Source organism: Somniosus microcephalus, chromosome 7 (assembly GCF_052327205.1).
Source record: "Somniosus microcephalus isolate GS21.2 chromosome 7, FLI_Smic_1.0, whole genome shotgun sequence".
NCBI lineage: Eukaryota > Metazoa > Chordata > Chondrichthyes > Squaliformes > Somniosidae > Somniosus > Somniosus microcephalus.
The window spans coordinates 69,581,819-69,605,928 of NC_140993.1; the positions used below are offsets into that span (position 1 = coordinate 69,581,819).

Genomic DNA, 24,110 nt, shown 5'->3' on the forward strand with positions numbered 1-24,110 from the left:
AATCGGCCACCACAATAACGTGCACGTCACAGTCAGCCTGGTTCCTGTGATGGGTAGTTGCAGCGCAATATCGTGACGTTCCTACTCATTGGGTCGGTGTGGTTGTTTAAGGTAGCATTATGACTCTGGCTCCTTTGCAGGTATTCGAGAAAGAGTCAGCCACTATCACAGTGCACGCTATCAGAGTGCTGACGGCAATCATGAAGAGCTCGCCCTCCGCCAAGGTATGGCTGTCAGGAGTGCCAATGTCATGGGGTTGTTACTGTGAACTTCGCCAACAAGCATGGTTATAAGTATTCTTGTATGATGTATCGGTGATTGTGCTTACATAATGAAGATTGAAGGAGCAGAGAGTCGGATGCTGAGTTAACGTCAAGACCAGACTGATGGGATGAAAGACTCCTCTGTCTGCTAGCTACTAGTGTCCTACACAAAATGAGTTGGGCAGTCTCAAATCAGCTCCTGCTGGGCATGGCCCTACAGCACAAATTTGCCCTTAATTCGGCACTAATTTACAGTCTCCGCCAGAGAGGCCACAGGATGGTTGGTGTGGGAAACACAAATAATACAATTCTGGTGCACTAGGGGGCGTTCTTCTGAGGTTGAGCATTTAGGGCAGGGTAGAGGGAGTTTTACTCTGCATCTAACTGTGCTGTACCTGGGAGTGCTTGGGAGGAGAAAACCTTCGGTCCAACTAGCCCACCTATCCACAGTATTCCCGTGGTTCATTTCTAATAACTTTGAATCCTTTTTGTTGACAAGAACCTGTCTAGTTCTTTCTTTAAACCCATTAAGGTTTCTCGTTCCACCACCCATGCCTGTAATCTGTTTTATATACTTACAACCTTTTCGTTTATATAAAAAAAAAAAAAAGATCCTGTTGCATTTCCTACTTTTGTTAACCTTGTAAATATGACCCCTTGAGCTCAAATTCTGTTCACGGCATAAAAGTTTACTTGAATCTAATTTATCCAAAGCTTTCAGATTTTCAAACACTTCCATCATACCCCCTCTTGGTCTTCTATTTTCAAGAGAGAAAAGACTTATTCTCCAGCACCAACATTCCTCACCTTTAAGACTACAAAATAAGAACATAAGAATTAGGTGCCGGAGTAGGCTATACGACCCCACAATCATGGTTGATCTTCGACCTCAACACCACTTTCGTGGCCTATCCCCATATCCCTTGATTCCTCTGGAGTCCAAAAATCTATCTAGCTCAGCCTTGAATATATTCAATGACTGAGCATTCACAGCACTTTGGGGCAGAGAATTCCAAAGATTCACAACCCCGTGAGTGAAGAAATTCCTCCTCATCTCAGTCTTAAAAGGCTGGCCCCTTATCCTGAGACTATGCCCCCTAGTTCTAGACTCTAGCATCTACCCTGTCAATCCCCCTCAGAATCTTATATGTTTCAATGAGATCACCTCTCATTCTTCTAAACTGCAGAGAGTATCGGCCCATTCTACTCAATCATTTCTCACAGGACAAACCTCTCATCCCAGGAATCAATCTAGTGAACCTTCGTTGCATCGCCTCCAAGGCAAATATATCCTTCCTTAAATAAGGAGACCAAAACTGTGCACAGTACTCCAGGTGTGGTCTCACCAGAGCCCTGTACAATTATAGCAAGACCTCCTTACTCTTATACTCCAACCCTCTAGCAATAAAGGCCAACATGCCATTTGCCTCCCTAATTTCTTGTTGTACCTGCATCCTAACTCTCTGTGTTTCTTGTACTAGGACACCTAAATCTCTCTGAACACTAACATTTAATAGCTTCTCACCATTTAAAAAATATTCTATTTTTCTATTCTTCCTACCAAATTGAATAACCTCGCATTTCCCCACATTATACTCCATTTGCCACCTTATTGCCCACTCACTCAACCTGCCTATATCCTTTTGCAGGCTCTTTACGTCCTCCTCACATCTTACTTTTCCACCTAGCTTTGTACCATCAGCAAACTTGGATACATTGCATTTGGTCCCTTCATCTAAGTCATTAATATAGATTGTAAATAGCTGAGGCCCAAGCACTGATCCTTGCGGCACCTCACTAGTTACAGCCTGCCAATCTGAACTGACCCGTTTATCCATACTCTCTTCTGTCTGGTAACCAGTCTTTTATTCATGCTAATACATTACCCCCAACCCCATGTGCCCTTATCTTGCTTAACAACCTTTTATGTGGCACCTTATCAAATGCCTTTTGGTAATCCAATTATACTACATCAGCTGGTTCCCCTTTATCTACCCTGTTAGTTATATTCTCAAAAAACTTTGATAAATTTGTTAAAAACGATTTCCCTTTCATAAAACCATGTTGACTTTGCCTAATAATATTATGATTTTCAAAGTACCCCATTACCACTCCCTTAATGTATTCCAGCATTTTCCTGACGACTGATGTCAGGTTAACTGGCCTGTAGTTCCCTGTTTTCTCGCTCCCTCCTTTCTTGAATAGCGGGTTACATTTGCTACCTTCCAATCTGCTGGGACCATTCTTGAATCGAGAGAACTTTGGAACCAACCAATACATCCACTATCTCTGCAGCCACCTCTTTTCGAACCCTAGGATGTAGGCCATCAGGTCCAAGGGGGTTTATTGGCTTTTAGTCCCATTAGTTTCTCAAGTACTTTTTCTCTACTGATATTAATTACTTTAAGTTCCTTGCTCTAATTAGCCCCTTGGTTCTCCACTATTTTTGGTATACATTTTGTCTTCTACTGTGAAGACTGCTACAAAATATTTGTTTAAAGTCTCTGCCATTTCCTTGTTCCCCAATATAATTTCTGCTGTCCCAGTCTCTAAGGGACCAATGCTTACTTTTGCTTCTCTTTCTTTTTACATACTTGCAGAAGCTCTTACAATTTGTTTTTATCTTTCTTGCTAATTTACTCTCATTCTATTTTCTCCCATTTTATCAATTTTTTGGTCATCCCTTGCTGGCTTCTAAAGCTCTCCCAATCCTCAGGCTTACTACTATTCTTTGCAACATTATAAACCTCTTTTAATCTAATACTATCCTTAACTTCTTTAGTTAGCCACGGATGGATCACTTTTCCCACTTTTTCACACTTTCCATATAAATCCTCGTTCCATCTGATATTTGTAACCTCCTCCAGCCCTACAACCTTCTGAGAACTCTTTGTGCCTCCAATTCTGGCCTCTTCTGCATCCCCCACTTCCTTTGCTCCACCATTGGTGGCCGTGCCTTCAGTCGTCTAGGCCCTAAGCTGTGGAATTCCCTCCCTAAACCTCTCCACCTCTCCTCCTTTAAGACACACTTTAAAACCTATCTCTGACCAAGCTTTTGGTTACCTGCCCCAATATCTCCTCCTTTAGCTTGGTGTCAATTTTTTTTCTTATTACACTCTTGTGAAGCGCATTGGAACATTTTACTATGTTAAAGGGGCTATAGAATCATAGAATGGTTACAGCGCGGAAGAAGGCCATTCAGCCCGTCGAGCCCGTGCAGACTCTCGGCTCGTCCCACTCCCCCGCCCTTTCCCCGTAGCCCGGCAATTTTTTCCCTTCAGATACTTATCCAACTCCCTTTTGAAAGATAAGATTGAGTCTGCCTCCACCAGCCTTTCAGGCAGTGCGTTCCAGATCTTAACCATTCGCTGCGTAAAAAAGTTTTTTCTTGCGTCGCCTTTGGTTCTTTTGCCAATCCCATTAAATCTGTGTCCTCTGGTTCTCGACCCTTCCGCCAATGGGAACAGTTTCTCTCTATCTACTCTGTCCAGACCCCTCATGATTTTGAACACCTCTATCAAATCTCCTCTCAATCTTCTCTGCTCTAAGGCGAATAACCCCAGCTTCTCCAGTCTATCAACGTAACTGAAGTCCCTCATTCCTAGAATAATTCTCGTAAATCCTTTCTGCACCTTCTCTAAGGCCTTCACATCCTTCCTAAAGTGTGGTGCCCAGAATTGGCCATAGTACTCCAGTTGGGGCCGAACCAGTGTTATATACAGGTTCATCATAATTTACACACTTTTGTACTCTATACCTCTATTTATGAAGCCCAGGATCCCGTAAGCCTTTTAAGTGCTTTCTTAACCTGCCCTGCCACCTTCAACGATTTGTGCACACATACCCCCAGGTTCATGCACCCCCTTCAGGATTGTACCATTTAGTTTATATGTGCTCTCCTCATTCTTTCTACAAAAATGTATCACTTCACACTTTTCTGCATTAAATTTCATCTGTCCGCCCATTTCATCAGCCTGTCTATGTCTTCTTGAAGTCTCTCCTCCTCACTGTTCACTGTACTTCCAAGTTTTGTGTCATCTGCAAATTTTGAAATTGTGCTCTGTACACCCACATCCAAGTCATTAATATATATCAAGAAAAATAGTGGTCCTACAACCGACCCCATGGGGAACACCACTGTATACCTTCCTCCTGTCCGAAAAACAACCATTCACCACTATTCTGTTTCCTGTCACTTAGCCAATTTTGTATCCATGCTGCCACTGTCCCTTTTATTCCATGGGCTTCAACTTTGCTTGCAAGCCTATTATGTGGCACTATATAAATGCAAATTGTTGTTGAATAATTTATATAGTGCCTTTTATGGAGTGTGTGCTATATATAACGTATACCTGTGACAATTTGTAATTAGTTACCTTTGGGACTGTCACCAGGCTGATTTAGTGTTTATAGCCACGATTTTAATGTTACTCTCCCGGTGAGAATGGGGGCACATTTGGGTCAGACGCCTGACTTACATCCTGCCATATTTTTGGCCTCATTCTCACAGGGCACATTAGGTTAAAATCAGGGCTTATATATCAATGGTCTTTAGCTTAAATCACACGTAAATACATATTGTCTCATTATACTTCTTGTGTGAGGTTCTTGATCGTTCACTTCACATCACTCCCACCCCTTCAACGACTGAGCTGTAACCGCCTGTACTTCACCCCCAAAATGCTTTCTTCAGATGCCAACTTTGAAGAACAAAATCTAGAATACTGAGTGTTATACTACTGGGTGTTTTTCACAGTCCCCAATGAACTGTCTAATAAATAAATAAGAAAGAAAGAAAGACTTGTATTTATATGGCGCCTTTCACGACCACCGGACGTCTCAAAGCACCTTATAGCCAATGAAGTACTTTTGGAATGTAGTCACTGTTGTAATGTGGGAAACGCGGCAGCCGATTTGCTCACAGCAAGCTCCCACAAACAGCAATGTTATAATGACCAAGTAAGAGTCTATTGACATTGAGTCGTTGAGTGCCATGAATGACATGAGTGTTGCTTTCGAGAAAGCCAATTGGCGAGTTGGATATGAGATAAATAATGAGTCAGAATAGCATCACTCATCTGTCTGAGGGAGTTTTTTGCCGTGTTACTTTGCAAGATACATGCAACAAAAAAAAACATTGAATTTTCAGATTTTCTCAATCTTGAATGACTCCTGTTTTGAACTAGTTTCTAAATCGCTCCCAGCCACATTATGGGGTATCATTTGCTTGTAATTACTATTCTCGCTGTCCAGTGTCCAGTGTCCTTTTTCCAGACAGACCCAATGCAGCGACTTGAGCATGTAATATAAGCTGACATTTTAGTGCAGTATCAAGGGAGTGCTGCACTGTCAGAGGTGCTGTCTTTCGGATGAAATGGTGAATCGAGGCCCCATCTATTCTCTCGGGTGGAGACAAAAGATCCCATGACATTATTTCGAAGAAGAGCTGGGGTGTTCTCCCCAGTGTCCTGGGCAGTATTTATCCCTTAACCATCATCATTAAAACAGATTATTTGGCCATTATCTCATTGCTATATGTTTCCCTATATTGTAACAGTGACCACACTTCAAAAGTACTTCATTGGCTGCAATATGCTTTAGGATGTCCTGAGGTCATGAAAGGCACTATAGAATTGCAAGTCTTTCTTTTTAATTAATAACCTGCTGGTAGAATTACGGGGTTGTGATTGGCTTTGACCATACAAGATTTTGTTTGTAGATGGAGAAGAAACTATATGTTCCTATTACTGGACAGTGATTTGTCCCTTACAATGTTCACACCTACTCAAATTGCAATAAAGGGATTCATTCATTGGCTGCGTCAATCATTCCTCCAACAGGAGGTGTTCAAAGAGCGGATTGGTTACTCTCATCTGTATGAAGTGCTGAAAAGCCAGGGGGAGCCAACGAATCGTCTCCTGCAGGAACTCATGAACATGGTAAGCAGAGTTGCGCACCCTATCGTGGGGGTAAAGGCACTGCCTAAGGTGGCAATAAGCCATACAGACCAGATCTTAGCTGTGCTACACTTGGCATTAACGGCCTGCACTGAGGGGCAAAGGAAGACGCTGGGGATCCCACTAATGACCGGTTTCCATTTTGATCTCGGGATGTGGGTGTGCTGGCAAGGCCATTTATTGTTCGCCCCTAGTTGCCCTGAGAAGGTGATGGTGGTGGGCGTTCTAGTAGCAAGCTTTTTTTATGACTGAGTGGCTTTCCAACCACATTGGGCCTGATTTTCATCCTCTCCGCCAGTCGTGAATGGGTCAGTCACGCAATTAAATTAGCAGTGCGGCATCATGGCCTCATTCCTGTTGACGGAAAGGGCCGTCTGAACCAACTTGGAGTGCCGTTGTAATGATGACTTTAAGAAGACCACCTCCAATTGGGACGCTTGCAACTGACAATGGTTCCCTTCTGTCCGCAGGCTATTGAAGATGAGAACGTGGCCTCCCTCACCACGATCAGCAATGAGCAGCCACTGTTGATCCTGGTGCAGTGGATTCCTGACATGGAATCTCGCGATCTACAGATCTTCGTCTCCGACTGGCTGAAGAAGGTGTGCAGCGCTACCCTGCGGACTCGCATGACCTGCGTGAAGGCTGGGATGCTCAGCACCGCACTGGCATCATTGGGCTGCCACTCCCGGCTCGACAAGAAGTGTGGCGAGAACCTTATCGACCTGCTCCAGGCACTGGGTAGCCTCTCCATTCAACCCGGAGAACTTCGGCAGCTGATAAAACTGCTTCGGACTGATGATGGCAAAGCGCACCCGTACTCTGCCCGTGTCATTCGGGCATTGTCAGCCATGGCGAGGAAGGACAGGTCCGAAAGTGTGCTGCAGTATTTTGATCTGACTCCCAGTATGGCTGGAATAATGGTTCCCACCATTCAAAAGTGGCCAGGTAACGGTTTTGCCTTCCACGCGTGGCTCTGTCTAAATGAGGAGCGGGAGGACAGTTACTTGTTCAGCAAGAGACCGAAACGGAAACAACTGTACAGGTAGGAATTGTGAGCTATAACTCACCTGTGCACATAAAAACTGTCAGCCATTATCCACCTGTAGAGGTAAGAATTGTCAAATATCATCTGTCTGTACAGGTAGGGATGGTCAAGCATCACCCACCTGTGCAGGGAAGGTTTGCCAGGTATTATCCACCTGTGCAGGGAATCAATCCATCCAACTATTTATCAGTGAAAAGTGTAACTGAAGAGAGATGGCGTGTGAAATAGCTTTATGCAGTTTTGATCCAGTTCCTTGAGGGTAATGACCCTCAGCTTGGAACTGAAACAATCTCAGTTAAATGGCACTAAATTTAGAATCTCACAGGGCTATAAGTCACAGGATGGTGTGGGGAATGGAAAAATGACAGACTGCTGCAGCTCTTAAGTTGGGTCTGTGTGACATGTCGTTAGGACAGTGTAGAGAGATTTTTACCCTGTACCTAACCCGTGCTGTACCTGTCTGGGAGTGTTTGATTAGACAGTGTAGAGAGATCTTTACCCTGTATCTAACCCGTGCTGTACCTGTCTGGGAGTGTTTGATTAGACATTGTAGAGAGATCTTTACCCTGTATCTAACCCGTGCTGTACCTGTCTGGGAGTGTTTGATTAGACATTGTAGAGAGATTTTTACCCTGTACCTAACCCGTGCTGTACCTGTCTGGGAGTGTTTGATTAGACAGTGTAGAGAGATCTTTACCCTGTATCTAACCCGTGCTGTACCTGTCTGGGAGTGTTTGATTAGACATTGTAGAGAGATCTTTACCCTGTATCTAACCCGTGCTGTACCTGTCTGGGAGTGTTTGATTAGACATTGTAGAGAGATTTTTACCCTGTACCTAACCCGTGCTGTACCGGTCTGGGAGTGTTTGATTAGACATTGTAGAGAGATCTTTACCCTGTATCTAACCCGTGCTGTACCTGTCTGGGAGTGTTTGATTAGACAGTGTAGAGAGATCTTTACCCTGTATCTAACCCATGCTGTACCTGCCTGGGAGTGTTTGATTAGACATTGTAGAGAGATCCTTACCCTGTACCTAACCCGTGCTGTACCTGTCTGGGAGTGTTTGATTAGACAGTGTAGAGGGAGTTTTACCCTGTATCTAACCCATGCTGTACCTGCCTGGGAGTGTTTGATTAGACAGTGTAGAGGGAGTTTTACCCTGTACCTAACCCGTGCTGTACCAGCCCTGGGAGTGTTTGATGGGACAGTGTAGAGGGAGTTTTACTCTGCAGGATCACATTCATCAATGTGCTAAGCAGTGGGAAGCTTCTCCCACCGGCAGTACGCCCGTGATTTCTGAAATGGTCGATTGGAGGGGGGGGGGGAGTCGGCTGCCAGGCGGTTTTGTGCATTTAGAAAATTGTTCCTTACATCTGAGCTGTGCCGTGACAAATCTGGCTGTGCTTTACGTTGGCAAATCATTCCTGAAATAAGGAAACTGTCCACAAAATTCACAAAGAAGAAGGAATGTATAGAAGCAGCGGGAAGAGCGTTAACCAACCCATTTTATTTTTCTCTTTTTCTCCTTTCATTCCTGCAGTTTCTTTACAGCAAGTGGGACTGGATTCGAGGCCTTTTTCACATCGGACGGGATGCTGGTCGTTGCGGTTTGCACGAAAAAAGAATACATGACTGTGGCTCTCCCGGAGTTTTCCTTTAATGACTCCCTCTGGGTATGTTCCTCTGTGGGACTACTTGTTATGCTGGGTTTGTACTCTGGGTCATCTCATTGGGGGTGGTTATTTTGTCCTAGTTTTTTGTCCTGGAAGATGTTGACTCCCTTTGCTAGGGTCCAGTTGCATTGGCACCAGTCTATCTTTTTTTCATATATATATTATTTTTGGGAATGTGAACATTGCTGGAGAGGCTGCATTTATTGTTCATCCCTAGTTTCCCTGGGAAGGTGGTGATGGGCCACCTTCTTGAACCACTAGTAGTGGTTTTGATTCAACTGAGTGTCTTGCTGGGTCACTTCAGAGGGCGGTTAAAAGTCAACCACATTGGTGTGGGACTGAAGTCACCTGTAGGCCCGACCAGGTAAAGATGGCAAGTTTCCTTCCCTACAGCACATTGTTCAGGTGATTCCCAATCCTGGATCGTAATTGTTGGCAGGCTTTTTGATTATATGGGCACTGGAGCTGTACTCAACCCTGTCCACAACCAACATCCACACGTGTGTGCTTCTGGGTGATGGAGGGGGCTGGATTGAGATCCAGAGCAGGAACATTTCCCCCCTTATCACAGGAGTGCAGAGACCAGTTGTAGCATCTACATTGTTACCTTAGTAAACCTAGAGCAGGCTGTGGACCTGAACATAGAAACATAGGAGCAGGAGTAGGCCATTTGGCCCTTCGAGCCTACTCCGCCGTTCAATGTGATCATGGCTGATCATCCAAATTCAGTACCCTGTCCCTGCCTTCTCCCCATATCCCTTGATCCCTTTAGCCTTAAGAAATATATCCAACTCCTTCTTGAATATATTTAATGAACTGGCCTCCACCGCTATCTGTGGCAGAGAATTCCACAGGTTCACCACTCTCTGGGTGAAGAAATTCCTCCTCATTTCAGTCCTAAATGGCTTACCCCTTATCCTTAGACTATGACCCCTGGTTCTGGACTCCCCGGCCATCAGAAACATCCTTCCTGCATCTAGTCTGTCCAGGCCTGACAGAATTTTATAGGTTTCGATGAGATCCCCTCTCAATTTTCTAAACTCCAGTGAGTATAAGCCCAATCGACACAATCTCTCCTCATACGTCATTCCTGCCATCCCAGGTATCAGCCTGGTGAATCTTCGCTGCACTCCTTCCATGGCAAGAACATCCTTCCTCAGATAAGGCGACCAAAACTGCACACAATACTCAAGGTGCGGTCTCACCAAGGCCCTGTACCTGGGAGCTGCGTTATTTTTGCGGCTGAGAGTCAATGGAGCAGATTTGAGCTTTCAGGCAGGGGACAGGACGGAACACACCAGCCACCGATCGCTGCCAGCCGGGAGTGAAGAGGCCAGAGCCGTTTCGAGGTCTGAGCCTCATTTACATAGAAACAACGAGCCGCCAGCCCCAAACAAATGGTCCCAATGTAGCTTGCCAGATTCCGATTCCGGCGCAGTAACAGGCAGCCCGGAGGCTACTCAGCGAGATAAGTTCTGGGTGATCATGGTGGGGGGGGGAGGGGGAATCCCAGGGCAGCAGCGGCTCAGATTCTTTATTAAGGGGCCCAGGGAAGCACATGCCTTTCTGGGCTCCACTGCTGCTGTTGCTGCCAACATTCTTGTTGGGTAAGGAAGGCTACATTACTGACAATTACAAGCCTCCTTTCCATGAAATAATGATAACAAATCCGTCAGACCCATTTTAAAGAGCCCTGGGCATGTCTAAGGAAACCTGTCTCCACCACTATCACTTCTCATTATAGCAGCTATGAAGCAGCTAAGCTAACCTGCAGAAAGTGTGAAGGACTGGCACAGCTCTTCCTGCAGCTGAGAAGGATATGATTGTGCTAAATATTTGCGTGACAGGATCCTTCCATGCCACTGCAAGGGATATCTGTCAAATCTGCATGTTTACTGATCGTAGATGGATAAAGCAAGTGGCACATTCTCTCCATCACTAAGATCATTTATTTCCATCTCCCTAACATTACTCGCCCTCTATTCTTACCTCATTCCGCCCTCCACTTTTGAAGCCTTTGTTATCTGCACACTCCAGGTACTCCCAAGGCTCTCCTTGCTGGCTTTGCATCCTCCACCTGGCATGAATTCCAAATTGTCCAAAACAGCCGCACAGATTCTAAACCACACAAAGTCCCGCTTGCCCATTCGGTTCTCCTCACGTTGGCTCCCTATCCCCCAACGTCCATCCGTGCATTGCGTTCTGCCCTAGGACTGATCTGAACTCAAGTTTTACACCTGAGATTCTTAAGCAACTTACGGGGGAAGAGTAGCTGAGGTGGTTTCCCTTTGCTTTCATCGCGATTTTTGTCTTTGGAATACCTTCTCTTAGCTGGGCTACAACCAAGGCTAAAGAGTCCCACATACCTTTTACGATGGGGGGGTGGGGGCACCCACACCCATTGGATGCAAGTACCCACGCTGGGCGGCAATCTAGTATTCAGAGCTGATGCTCCTGCCTTTAGGAAGGCAGCGTGTTCCTGCTTTAAATATGCAGATAAGGACCTGATTGCAATTTTAGTCGGAGGCCTGAGCGGGGGAGCAGTGACTGCTTACCCATCAGACCAAACCTATTGGGAGCTGGATCGTGGACGAGAATTTTAGGTGTCCATGTAGGCCAGGAGGAGCAGGAGTGATGCTGAACTTGCAGAAATTCAGGAACCTCATGTTCTCTGAGCTTTTGCGTGGACGTGGCGAAGGGATGGTGTGGTGGGGTGCTATATTAATGAGTGCCAGAGGATTTTGGCAGCGGTTTCACTGAATCAGCGCAAAAAGGTGGAAGAAATTTGGGTGTAGCGTAATAGCAGGAATAAGCCACTCACACCCAAAGTTTCTCCATCTTTTCGCAGTGAAAAATCAGGCATTACACCATTGTATTGGTGCAAGTTTTCAGGAAATTCCGGGCTGTTTCCGCTAAAGGCGGAATTAAGCAGCAAGAGAAAAAACATGGAATCAGCTGCTGTGTTCTGGTAGAGCGAGTAATTCCTTTCGCCAACATTATTTCACCGTCTCCCCGCCTCTTGCTTGCAGCACTGCATTGACATTATTCACATCGCAGGACGCCGACCCTTCGGGCAGAACGTGGTGAATATCTACGCAGACGGTTACCTGAGGAAGACGGCGCAGCTGCGGTTTCCTTCACTGAATGAGGTAAGGTGCGGCTGCGGCTTAATCTTATATAAGAGTTTCCCTTTTTTTCCCCTGAAACAACACACGCAACTAAATTGTGCTTGGCAGAGTTGGTGGAACTCTCACCTCTGATTTTGAACACCGTGGGTTCAAGTCATACTTCAGAATGTCACCTAGGCTGACCAAGCGCAGTACTGAGGGAATGTTGCATTGTTATCTGAGAAAATTAATAAGACATTGGATTTAGTCTTCATACATGAAAAAAAGAACTTGCATTTACATAGCAACTTCAGGACATCCCAAAGCACTTCATAGCTAATTAAGTACTTTTTGAAGTGTAGTCACTGTTGTAATGTAGGGAAAGGTGGCAGCCAATTTGCACACACAATCTGTTTTAGGTGTTGGTTGAGTGATAAATGTTGGCCAGGACATGGGGAGAAATCCCCTGCTCTCCTTTGAATCGTGCCGTGGGACAGTTGAGAGAACAAACTGGGCCTCAGTTTAACATGTTATCTGAAAGACCTCACCTCCGTACGAGATGTCAGCCGAGATTATATGCTCAAATCGCATGGAGTGGGATTTGAACCCACAAACTTCTGACTTAGGCGAGAGTGCTACCACTGAGCCGAGGCTGACATTACACCTGAGGCTCCATGGTACATACCTATGCAGGCCATTGAGGCAAAAGTCATGGATCAATTCCCTTTTGGATACTGCTCAGTCCCTCAGGAGTCTCTCCTGGCCTTTCTCACACACTCCTGGATAGGAAGCAAGTAAAAGCTCTCACCCGATAGGCAATTCTTTGCTCATCTTTAGCCTCCAACTTCATGGGATCTGTTGCAATTTTGCTTGTCTATGTATTTTATTGCTATGGTCACAGTTTCTCTGAACGTAGCCTCCTAAGCTCCAAATTCCCCAATCTGCATGTTCTTCCTTCTCTCTACAAGTGCTGAAATCAAGAATCATTGCACCATCTCCTTTCTTAACAAATTTTTTCCCCAGAACTTTAAAACTGTGGTGGCCTCACCTCCCTTGGTCTTCACTTCCTCCTACAATCTTCAGGCTTTTAACATTCAAGCTTGGTGTCACCAAATTATTTCCGCCTGTTTCACCCCTGTCCCATAATGCAGTTCTACTATGATTCGCACACTTCAGTCCCATACTGCAATTTCAGTGTGAGGCACACACATACCTTCCTTACTGCAAATCTGGAACTCTCTCCCCCCAAAAAGCTGTCATAGAGTCATAACGGCACAGAAGGAGGTCATTCGGCCCATCGATTCCATGCCGGCTCTGTAGAGCAATCCAGTCGGTCACATTCCCCCGCTCTATCCCCGTAGCCCTGCAAGTTTATTTCCCTCAAATGCCTATCCAGACTCCCCTTGAAAACATGGAGTGTCTCCACTTCCACCACTTCCATCGGCAGCGAGATCCAGGTCCTCACCACTCACTGCGTAAAAAAGTTTCCCCTCACGTCCCCCCTGTATCTCTTACCCAAAACCTTAAATCTGTGTCCCCTAGTCCTTGTACCATCAACCAGTGGGAACAGCCTTTTCCCATCTAGCCTATCCAAACCCGTCATAATCTTGTACACCTCTATCAAATCACCCCGCAACCTCCTTTGCTCTAATGAAAACAAATCCAGCTTCTCCAACCTGTCCTTGTAGCTAAGATCCCCCATCCCCGGAACCATTCTGGTAAATCTCTTCTGCACCCTCTCAAGGGCCTTCACATCCTTCCTAAAGTGTGGTGACCAGAACTGGACGCAGTACTCCAGTTGTGGTCTAACCAGCGCTTTATAAAGGTTCAGCATAACTTCTCTACTTTTGTACTCAATACCTCTATTTATGAAACCCAAGATCTCATATGATTTGCTAACCACTCTCTCAATATATCCCGCCACCTTCAGGGACCTATGCACATTAACTTCCAGGTCCCTCTGTCCCTGCACACTCTTTAAAACTGTGCCATTAAGTGTATATTGTCTCTCCCTGTTCCTTCTGCCAAAATGCATCACCTCACACTTCTCTGTATTAAATTCCATCTGCCACTTGTCTGCCCATTCTGCTAGCCTTTCTATGTCCTGTTGCAGTCGATTGGTATCATCCTCACTGTTTGCCACACCCCCAAGTTTGGTGTCATTGGCAAATTTAGAAATGTCGATGCTGGGTCAATTGAAATTTTCAAGACTGAGATCGATAGATTTTTGTTGGGTAAGGGTATCAAGGGATATGGAGCGAAGCAGATAAATGGAGTTGAGGTGCGGCACAGGCTCGAGGAACTGAATGGCCTACTCCTGTTGCTATATTCTCATCCCATGCTCTCTCAACCTTGATGGCATCATGAACTGTGGCCTTAACTCTTCACCTTCTGTTCTCATTATGTATTTAAAAAAAACTATCTGGTGCATAGTCTTTGACCGAAATATTAACCTGAGAACCAACACGAGGGGAAAATCCTACTTGACCTCGTCGTCACCAATCTACCTGTCGCAGATGCACCTGTCCCTGACAGTATTGGTAGCAGTGGCCACCGCAGTCATTGTGGAGACGAAGTCCCATCTTCACACTAAGGACACCCTCCATCACTTTGCTGATGATTGAGAGTAGACTGCTGTGGCGGTAATTGGCCGGATTGGATTTGTCCTGCTTTTTGTGGACAGGACATACCTGGGCAGTTTTCCACATTGTCAGATAGATGCCAGTGGTGTAGTTGTCCTGGAACAGCTTGGCTAAAGGCACGGCTAGTTCTGGAGCACAAGTCTTCAGCACGATAGCCTTTGCTGTATCCAGTGCGCTCAGCCATTTCTTGATATCACGTGGAGTGAATCGAATTGGTTGAAGACTGGCTTCTGTGATGGTAAGGACCTCGGGAGGAAGGCAATATGGATCATCCACTAGGCACTTCTGGCTGAAGTTGTTTGCAAACGCTTCAGCCTTGTCTTTTGCACTCGTATGCTGGGCTCCACCATCATTGAGGATGGGGATATTCATGGAGCCTCGTCCTCCTGTTAGTTGTTTAATGGTCCACTACCATTCACGACAGGATGCGGCACTTACTCACCAATAACCTGCTCACTGATGCCCAGTTTGGGTTCAGCCAAGACCACTCGGCTCCCTACCTCATTACAGCCTTAGTCCAAATATGGACAAAGGAGCTGAACTCTAGGTGAGGTCAGGTGAGAGTGACTGCCCTTGACATCAAGGCAGCATTTGACGGAGTGTAGCATCAAGGAGCCCTAGTAAAACTGAAGTCAATGGGAATCTGGGGGGGGTGGGGGGAACTCTCCATGGCTGGAGTTATACCTAGCATAAAGGAAGATGGCTGTGGTTGTTGGAGGTCAATCATCACAGCCCCAGGACACCGCTGCAGGAATTCCTCAGGGCAGTGTCCTAGGCCCAACCATCTTCAGCTGCTTCATCAATGACCTTCCCTCCAACATAAGGTCAGAAATGGGGATGTTCGCTGATGACTGCACAATGATCAGTGCCATTCGCAACTCCTCAGATAATGAAGCAGTCCATGCCCGCATGCAACAAGACCTGGACGACGTTCAGGATTGGGCTGATAAGTGGCAGGTAACATTTGCGCCACAAAAGTGCCAGGCAATGACTATCTTCAACAAGCGAGAGTCCAACCACTGCCCCTTGACATTCAATGGCACTACCATGACCGAATGCCCCATCATCAACATCCTGGGGGTCACAATTGACCTGAAACTTAAATACTGTGGCAACAAGAGCAGGTCAGAGGCTGGGTATTCTGCGGCGAGTGTCTCACCTCCTGACTCCCCAAAGCCTTTCCAACATCTACAAGGCACAAGTAAGGTGTGTGATGGAATACTCTCCACTTGCCTGGATGAGTGCAGCTCCAACAACACTCAAGAAGCTCGACACCATCCAGGAAAAGCAGCCCGCTTGATTGGCACCCCATCCACCACCTTAAACATTCACTTCCTCCACCACCGGCGTACCATGGCTGCAGTGTGTACCCTCTACAAGAGGCACTGTAGCAACTCACCACCTCCCAAACCCATGACCTCTTCCACCTAGAAGGACAAGGGCAGCAGGCGCATGGGAACACCACCACCTTCAAGTTCCCCTCCAAGTCACACACCATCCTGACTTAGACGTATATCGCTGATCCTTCATCACTGGGTCAAAATCCTGGCATTCCCTACCTAACAGCACTGTGGGTGTACCTTCACCACACGGACAGCAGAGGTTCAAGAAGGGGCTCACCACCACCTTCTCAAGGGCAATTAGGGATGGGCAATAAACGATGGCCTTGCCAGCGACACCCATAACACATAAACGAATAAAAAAAAATCTTGTCTACTTCAGATACTGGCAGATCTATTGAGTATTTCCAGCATTTTCTGTTTATTTCCTTTTATCTCTAATATATAAATATGTTGAACTGTTTCAGTTTTTTTATTTTATCCCTTCTCCTCTCCAGTCTTTCACGTGTTGCTGCATTGGTTCAGCCGGTCACAGGACAACCACAACGGTTATTATGTCTCCTTCCCAGTCTCCCGATCTCGCCTTCACCTCGCACTCTCCTCTGAACCGCTCTCAGTCCTTCCCAGCCAGTTTTGCGGCTCCCATCAGAGACTCCATCTTGTCGCAAGCCATCGTGAATACGATCGTGGCCGGTACACAGGATACGGAGTGGGGCACACCAACCTCCCTGGAAGGGCAGATGGGATCCGTCTTCGTGTTCCATGAGGCCCTGCAGCCAACGCACGTCAAAGCACTTTTTATTGCAGGTGAGTTTTTCTTGCCACCATGTTTTATCAGTCAGTCACAGTGTGAGAGCAGTGTACACAAGGTTGTTCACACCCATCTGGTATTGTACGCCCCAAGTGTGTCTCGGTGTCGGTCCCTGTACATGTACAGTACTGAGCGGGTAAAAGGGAATGTTTCTCTCCCATCTGGTACTGTACCGCTCGTGTGTCTCACTGTCAACTCCTGTACATGTACAGTGCACACCAAGGAAAAAGGAAACTATTCAATCCTGTCTGGTAATGTACAGGTCTTGTGTGTCTCAGTATCAGTCGTTGTACATGTACTGTACACAGCAGGTAAAAGGAAACTGTTCATTCCTGCCTAGTACTGTACGACTCTTGTGTGTCAGTACCAGCTCCTGTAAGTGTACAGTACACACCTCCCTTAATCTTCCTGTCTCTTTCTCATGCTCTCTTTGTGACTATGTCTCGCTACTCTTTTCCTGCCACCCCTTTTGACTCTCTCGATCCCTCACTGTGGTTATCTGTCTTTCCCTCTCCTGAGTGTCAGCCTTGGCTCACTGGTAGAACATAAGAACATAAGAATTAGGAGCAGGAGTAGGCCATATGGCCCCTCGAGCCTGCTCCACCATTCAATAAGATCATGGCTGATCTTCGACCTTAACACCACTTTCCTACCCTATCCCCATCTCCTTTGATTCCCCTAGAGTCCAAAAATCTATCTAACTCAACCTTGAAAATACTCAACGACTGAGCATCCACAGCCCTTTGGGGCAGCGAATTCCAAAGATTCACAACCCTCTGAGTGAAGAAGTTCCTCCTCGTCTCAGTCTTAAAAGGCCAACCCCTTATTCTGAGACTATGTCCCCTAGTTCTGGACTCTCCAGCCATGGGAAACAATCTCTCAGCATCTATTCTGTCAATCCCCCTCAGAATGTTTCAATGAGATCTCCTCTCATTCTTCTAAATTCCAAAGCGTATAGGCCTAATCAAATCAATCTCTCCTCATAGGATAACCCTCTCATCCCAGGGATTAGTCTAGTGAACCTTCGTTGCACCGTCTCTAAGGCAAGTATATCCTTCCTTAGATAAGGAGAACAAAACTGTGCACAGTACTCCAGGTGTGGTGTCACCAAAGCCCTGTACAATTGTAGCAAGACTTCCTTACTCTTGTACTCTATCCCCCTAATAATAAAGGTCAACATGCCATTAGCCTTCCTAATTGCTGGCTGTACCTGCATGCTAACTCTGTGTTTCCTGTACGAGGACACCTAAATCTCTCTGAAGTCCAACATTTAATAGTTTCTCACCATTTAAAAAAAATTGTTTTTCCATTCTTCCTACCAAACCTCACATTTCCCCACATTATACTCCATCTGCCACCTTATTACCCACTCACTTAATCTGTCTGACATGAATCAACTGAGCGGCCTGCGGGTGGCACTGTCCAGGGAAAGTATAAATACTCTGGTATGGGCCCAGCTTGCGCAGGAAATTCTTAACAGGAACTAGTGAAGGACACAACTAGACCTCCATGTTGTAAAACAGTTGATTAAAGCTTTGTTTAACGCTTGGACCAAGTGCCTAGTAGTTTTCTTACGTCACTGTCTGTGTCCCTTTGCAGGCTCGTTGTGTCCTCCTCACAGCTTACTTTACATAGGATTACATAGGATATATGGCACAGAAACAGGCCATTCAGCCCAACCAGTCCAACCAGTTTATGTTCCATTCAAGCCTCCTCCCGTCTTTCTTCATCTAAATCTATCTACATAACCCTCTCTTCCCTTCTCCCTCATATGCTTGTCTAGCCTCCCCTTAAATGCATCAATACTTTTCGCTTCAACCACTCCCTGTGGTAGCAAGTTCCACATTCTCACTACTCTTTGGGTAAAGAAGTTTCTTCTGAATTCACTATTGGATTTCTTGGTGACTATCTTATATTGATGGCCTCTAGAAATGCTCTTCCCCACAAGTGGAAACATTTTCTCTGTATTCACTCGATCAAAACCTTTCATAATTTTAAAGACCTCTATTAGGTCACCCCTCAGCCTTTTTTCAAGAGAATTTATATAAACGATATAAATTTATAAATTCATCCTTTTCTGATATGTATACTCTCGCATTTCTGGTATCATCCTTGTAAATCTTCACTGCACCCTCTCCAGTGCCTCTATATCCTTTTTATAATATGGTAACCAGAACTGTACGCAATACTCTTAAGTGTGGTCTAACCAAGGTTCGATATATGTTTAGCATAACTTCCCTACTTTTCAATTCAATACCTCTAGAAATAAACCCTAGTGCTTGGTTTGCTTTTTTTATGGCCTTGCTAATCTGTGTCGCAACTTTTAGTGATTTGTGTATTTGTACTCCTAGATCCCTTTGTTCCTCTACCCCACCTAGACTCGCACCCTCCAAGTAATAGTGACCTCCCTATTCATCCTACCAAAATGTAATACTTCACATTTATCTGTGTTGAACTTCATTTGCCAATTATATCCCCATTCTGCAAGTTTATTAATGTCCTCCTCTAATTTGTTGCAGTCCTCCTCGGTATCGACTATCCCCCCCCAATTTGGTGTCATCGCAAATTTAGAAATTGTGTTTCTGATTTCAAAGTCTAAATCGTTAATGTAAATTGTGAACAACAGTGGTCCTAGCACTGATCCTTGTGGAACACCACTACCCACCTTCTGCCACTGTGAATTCATCCTTTTACCCCTACTCTCTGCTTTCTGGTCTTGAAGCCAGCTAGCTATCCATTCTGCTACTTGTCCCCTGACTCCGCGTTCTATGACCTTTTTCATCAGTCTATTATGGGGTACCTTATCAAAGGCCTTTTGCAAATCTAGATAAATTACATCTATTGCATTACTGTTGTGTAGTGATACACTCTGTTACCTTTTCAAAAAATTCAATAAGGTTGGTCAAGTAAGACTTTCCCTTTTGAAATCCATGCTGACTATTCATTACTATTTTTTTGGTTCCTAGATGTTCTTCTATTTTCTCTTTTAGTACGGATTCCATTATTTTTCCTACCACCGATGTTAAGCTGACTGGTCTATAATTCCCTGGACATGTACTATCCCCTTTCTTAAATATAGGTATTACATTAGCTATCAACAGCAACAACTTGTATTTATATAGCACCTTTAACATAGTAAAACGTCCCGAGGCGCTGCACAGGAGTATTTTAAGACAAAAAATTTGACACCGATCCACATAAGGATAAATTAGGGCAGGTGACCAAAAGCTTGGTCAAAGAGGTAGGTTTTAAGGAGTGTCTTAAAAGAGGAGGGGTAGCGAGTTAAAACTGTCCAGAAATTCCTCCCCCTCTCTGTGTCAGAGTGGCTCCAACTCGCACTCCAACTCAATGACTCTGAGCCAGAGAGATTCGAGATGGAGACATCTCCTGTAGACGTGTTCGCTCGGGACAATCTTGCTGTCCGCAAACTCCCACATACTGCAGTTCAGACACACAACCTGCCCTGACATATCTTAGTCTTGCCTTATTTTGTTTATTTAATTAGATAAAGTCTTTATTCAATTTATAGTTATATTAATAGTTTAACTAGTTAAGCTATAAATTTAATACAGTACTTTGTAGTTTCCCGCACTTAGTTTAAATCACTGTCCTCGGTTAGAGAGGAAAAAAAACCTTAATACTCAACAATCAATCACCTACCTGCTGTCCTGTGACATCACTCCTTGTTTTTTTAGAAATCGTCAAAGGTTTGGCCACCGCTGATACCGCCTCCACTTTGCTTTGTATCATCAGCAAACTTGGGTACTTTACACTCTGTCCCTTCATCTAAGTCATTAATATGGACTGTAAATAGCTGAGGCCCAAGCACTGATCCTTGCAGCACCCCACTAGTTAAAGCCTGCCAATCTGAAAATGACCTGTTTATCCCAACTCTCTACTTTCTGTCCATTAACCAATCCTCTATCCATACGAATGCATTACCTCCAATCCCATGAGCCCTTATCTTGTGTAACAACCTTTTATGTGGCACCTTTTCGAATGCCTTTTGGAAATCCAAATATACTACATCCACTCCTTCCCCTTTATCTACCCTGCTAGTTACATCCTTAAAAAAACTCTAATTAATTTGTCAAACATGATTTCTCTTTCATAAACCATTGTTGACTCTGCCTAATCATATTATAATTTTCTAAGTGCCCTGTTACCACTTCCTTAATAAGGGATTCCAGCATTTTCCCGATTACTGATGTCAGGCTAACTGGCCTGTAGTTCCCTGTTTTCTCTCTTCCTCCTTTCTTGAATAGCGGGGTTACATTAGCTACCTTCCAATCAATTGGGACCTTTCCAGAATCTAGTGAATTTTGGAAGATCACAACCAATGCATCCACCTCTTTTAGAACCCTAGGATGTAGTCCATCAGGTCCAGGGGATTTGTCAGCTTTGAGTAGCACTCTAGCTTCTATCAGAACGTTGTGGATTCAAGCCCCACTCCAGTGACTTGAGCATATAACCTCAGCTGATACTTCAATGCAGCACTGAGGGAGTGCTGCACTTTTTGAAGTGCCTCTGTCTGTCTAGCCTCTCAGGTGGACAGGGAAGATCCTATTACACTATTTGAAGAAGAGCTGGGGAGTTCTCCCGGTGTCCTGGCCAACATTGTTCACTCAACCAGCACCACCAAAAACTGGTTGTTTATCTCCGTGCTGTTTGTGGGACCTTGCTCTGCACAAATTGACTTTCACGTTTGCCTATAAAACAATAGAGACTACACTTCTAAAGTAATTTGAGATATTTGAGGATGTGAATGTATAAATGTAAGTTTGTTCTTTCTCGCCTACTTGGTCTCTTTTTTTCTCTGTCTTTCTCCCACTCATTCTGGCTCCTTTTCTGTGTCTGCATCTTTCTGCCTCTCATTCTTTCGCTCTGTCTCGCTTGCTCACTTTTCCCTTCTCACCTCTCATTGTGTCTCTGTCCCAAAATGTTTCTGTCATTGTCTTCCTCGCACTCGTTGTCTTCTTCGCACTCGTTGTCTTCCTCGCAAGCAGCCTTCCTCGCACTCCTCACCCCCCCTCTCCCCCTCTGTCTCTTTCTTTATCTCTGTCTCTTTATCTCTGTCTCTCTCATTCTCATGCTTTGTTTCTCCCCCTCTACATTTTTCTCTTGTGGTCTCTCTGGGACATGGAGATAATCAGTGACATTTTCCTGGGTAAAGGCCCTTTGCTGGAATTGAGGATGCTGGGTTAATGAGATAAACTCACAGAAAACACAGCCTCAAGGAGCAGTGCAGTAACTTACTTTGTTTCTGTTTTATTCTTTAGGTCCAAACAACCTGTTGCCATTTAAGCCTGACAGTGAGCTGTCCGATCTGAGTAGCAAGCTGCTCCTTTATTACACTCCCAAGGTGAGTATGTGCAACAGGATTATTCTTTTAAATAAAGGGTTGTAATAAATTCAGGAAGGTTCACGTTCCCTCAGTGGCTCAACTGAGAAAATAAACATACCACTGAGCCACTCCGATCTAAAAAATGAAGAATGGTCACTTGGAGAGGTGTCACAAGTTGCAACCACCTCGAGAGCTATAGCCAAGGCGGGTGGAGAGGAGACAAAGGAGAGCCCCATGACAGGGAAACTGATGGCGGGTGGTTGGGGGAATGGACCCAGGTGATTTCTTCCAGAGGCGTATAATGGCATCCTCCCTGTTTGTGAGCTGGGCGTGGGAATTGTGCCTTTAAGACACTTATATTAGTTACATGGACATTCATCCATTTTTATGCTTTAATCTCTTTTAATTTTTTAGGCCTGCAGAAATCAAATTTGCCTCGACCTAGCCACAAACCACTTCTATGATGGGAGGTTAACTGGGCACAACACGGTCAACTGGGATATTAAGGTGGGTACCAGTTGGATAGAAAATGACAGCAAGTTAACACACCATGCCCTTTCCAGAATTCTATTCACGTTATCAACAGGAAACGAAGGGAGTAGCTTATGTATTTAGGCAAGGCGGCATTTATAGCCCTAACTGTCCTCGAGAAGGTGGTGGTGAGCCACCTTCTTGAACTGCTGCAGTCCGTGTGGTGAAGGTTAGGGAGGGAGTTCCAGGATTTTGACCCAGTCACGATGAAGGAACGGCGTTATACTTCCAAGTCAGGATGGTGTGTGACTTGGAGAGGAACTTGGTGATGGTGTTCCCATGCGCCTGCTGCTCTTGTCCTTCCAGGTGGTAGAGGTCGTGGGTTTGAGAGGTGCTGCTGAAGAAGCCTTGGTGAGTTGCTGCAGTGCATCTTGTAGATGGTACACACTGCAACAATGGTACGCCGGTGGTGAATGTTTAAGGTGGTGGATGGGGTGCCAATCAAGCGGGCTGCTTTGTCTTGGATGGTGTCGAGCTTCTTGAGTGTTGTTGGAGCTGCACTCATCCAGGCAAGTAGAGAGTATTCCATCACACTCCTGGCTTGTGTCTTGTAGATGTTGGAAAGGCTTTGGGGAATCAGGAGGTGAGACACTCGCTGCAGAATACCCAGCCTCTGACCTGTTCTTGTTGCTACAGTATTTATGTGGCTGGTCCAGTTAAGTTTCTGGTCAATGGTTTTTGAATATTAAGGGAATCAAGGGATATGGCAATAGTGCAGGAAAGTGGAGATGAGGTAGAAGATCAGCCATAATCTTATTGAATGGCGGGGCAGGCTCGAAGGGCCAAATGGCCTACTCCTGTTCCTATTTCTTATGTTCTTATGAAATGGTGACCCCCCCCCCCAGGATATTGATGGTGAGGGATTCGGCGATGGTAATGGGGCAGTGGTTAGATACTCGCTTGTTGGAGATTGTCATTGCCTGGCACTTGTGTGGCGCGAATGTTACCTGCCACTTATCAGCCCAAGCCTGAATGTCATCCAGGTCTTGCTGCATACGGAACATGGACTGCTTCATTATCTGAGGAGTTGCGAATGGCACTGAACACTGCAGTCATCAGCGAACATCCCCACTTCTGACCTTATGACGGAGGGAAGGTTATTCATGAAGCAGCTGAAGATGGTTGGGCCTAGGACACTGCACTGAGGAACTCCTGCAGTGATGCCCTGGGACTGTGATGATTGACCTCCAATCACCACAACCATCCTCCTTTGTGCTAGGTATGACTCCAGCCAGTGGAGCGTTTTTCCTCCCGATGCGCATTGGCTTCAATTTTACTCGGGCTCCTTGATGCCATACTTGGTCAGATGCTGCCTTCATGTCAAGGGCAGTCACTCTCACCTCACCTGACCTCTGGAGTTCAGCTCTTTTGTCCATGTTTGGACCAAGGCTGT

The 24,110-nt window shown here is 45.4% G+C and overlaps 1 protein-coding gene across 1 annotated transcript in view; it reads left to right on the top strand.

Moving 5' to 3' along the window:
• Positions 1-24,110, top strand: part of nbeal2 (neurobeachin-like 2) — a 288,718-nt gene that overhangs the window by 151,021 nt on the left and 113,587 nt on the right. The window contains exons 11-18 of the mRNA XM_085993937.1: positions 141-224; positions 6,104-6,202; positions 6,691-7,265; positions 8,810-8,942; positions 11,972-12,091; positions 16,529-16,838; positions 22,122-22,204; positions 22,601-22,693. Coding sequence (XP_085850063.1) covers positions 141-224; positions 6,104-6,202; positions 6,691-7,265; positions 8,810-8,942; positions 11,972-12,091; positions 16,529-16,838; positions 22,122-22,204; positions 22,601-22,693 — 1,497 coding nt within the window. The remainder of the gene's footprint in view (positions 1-140; positions 225-6,103; positions 6,203-6,690; positions 7,266-8,809; positions 8,943-11,971; positions 12,092-16,528; positions 16,839-22,121; positions 22,205-22,600; positions 22,694-24,110) is intronic.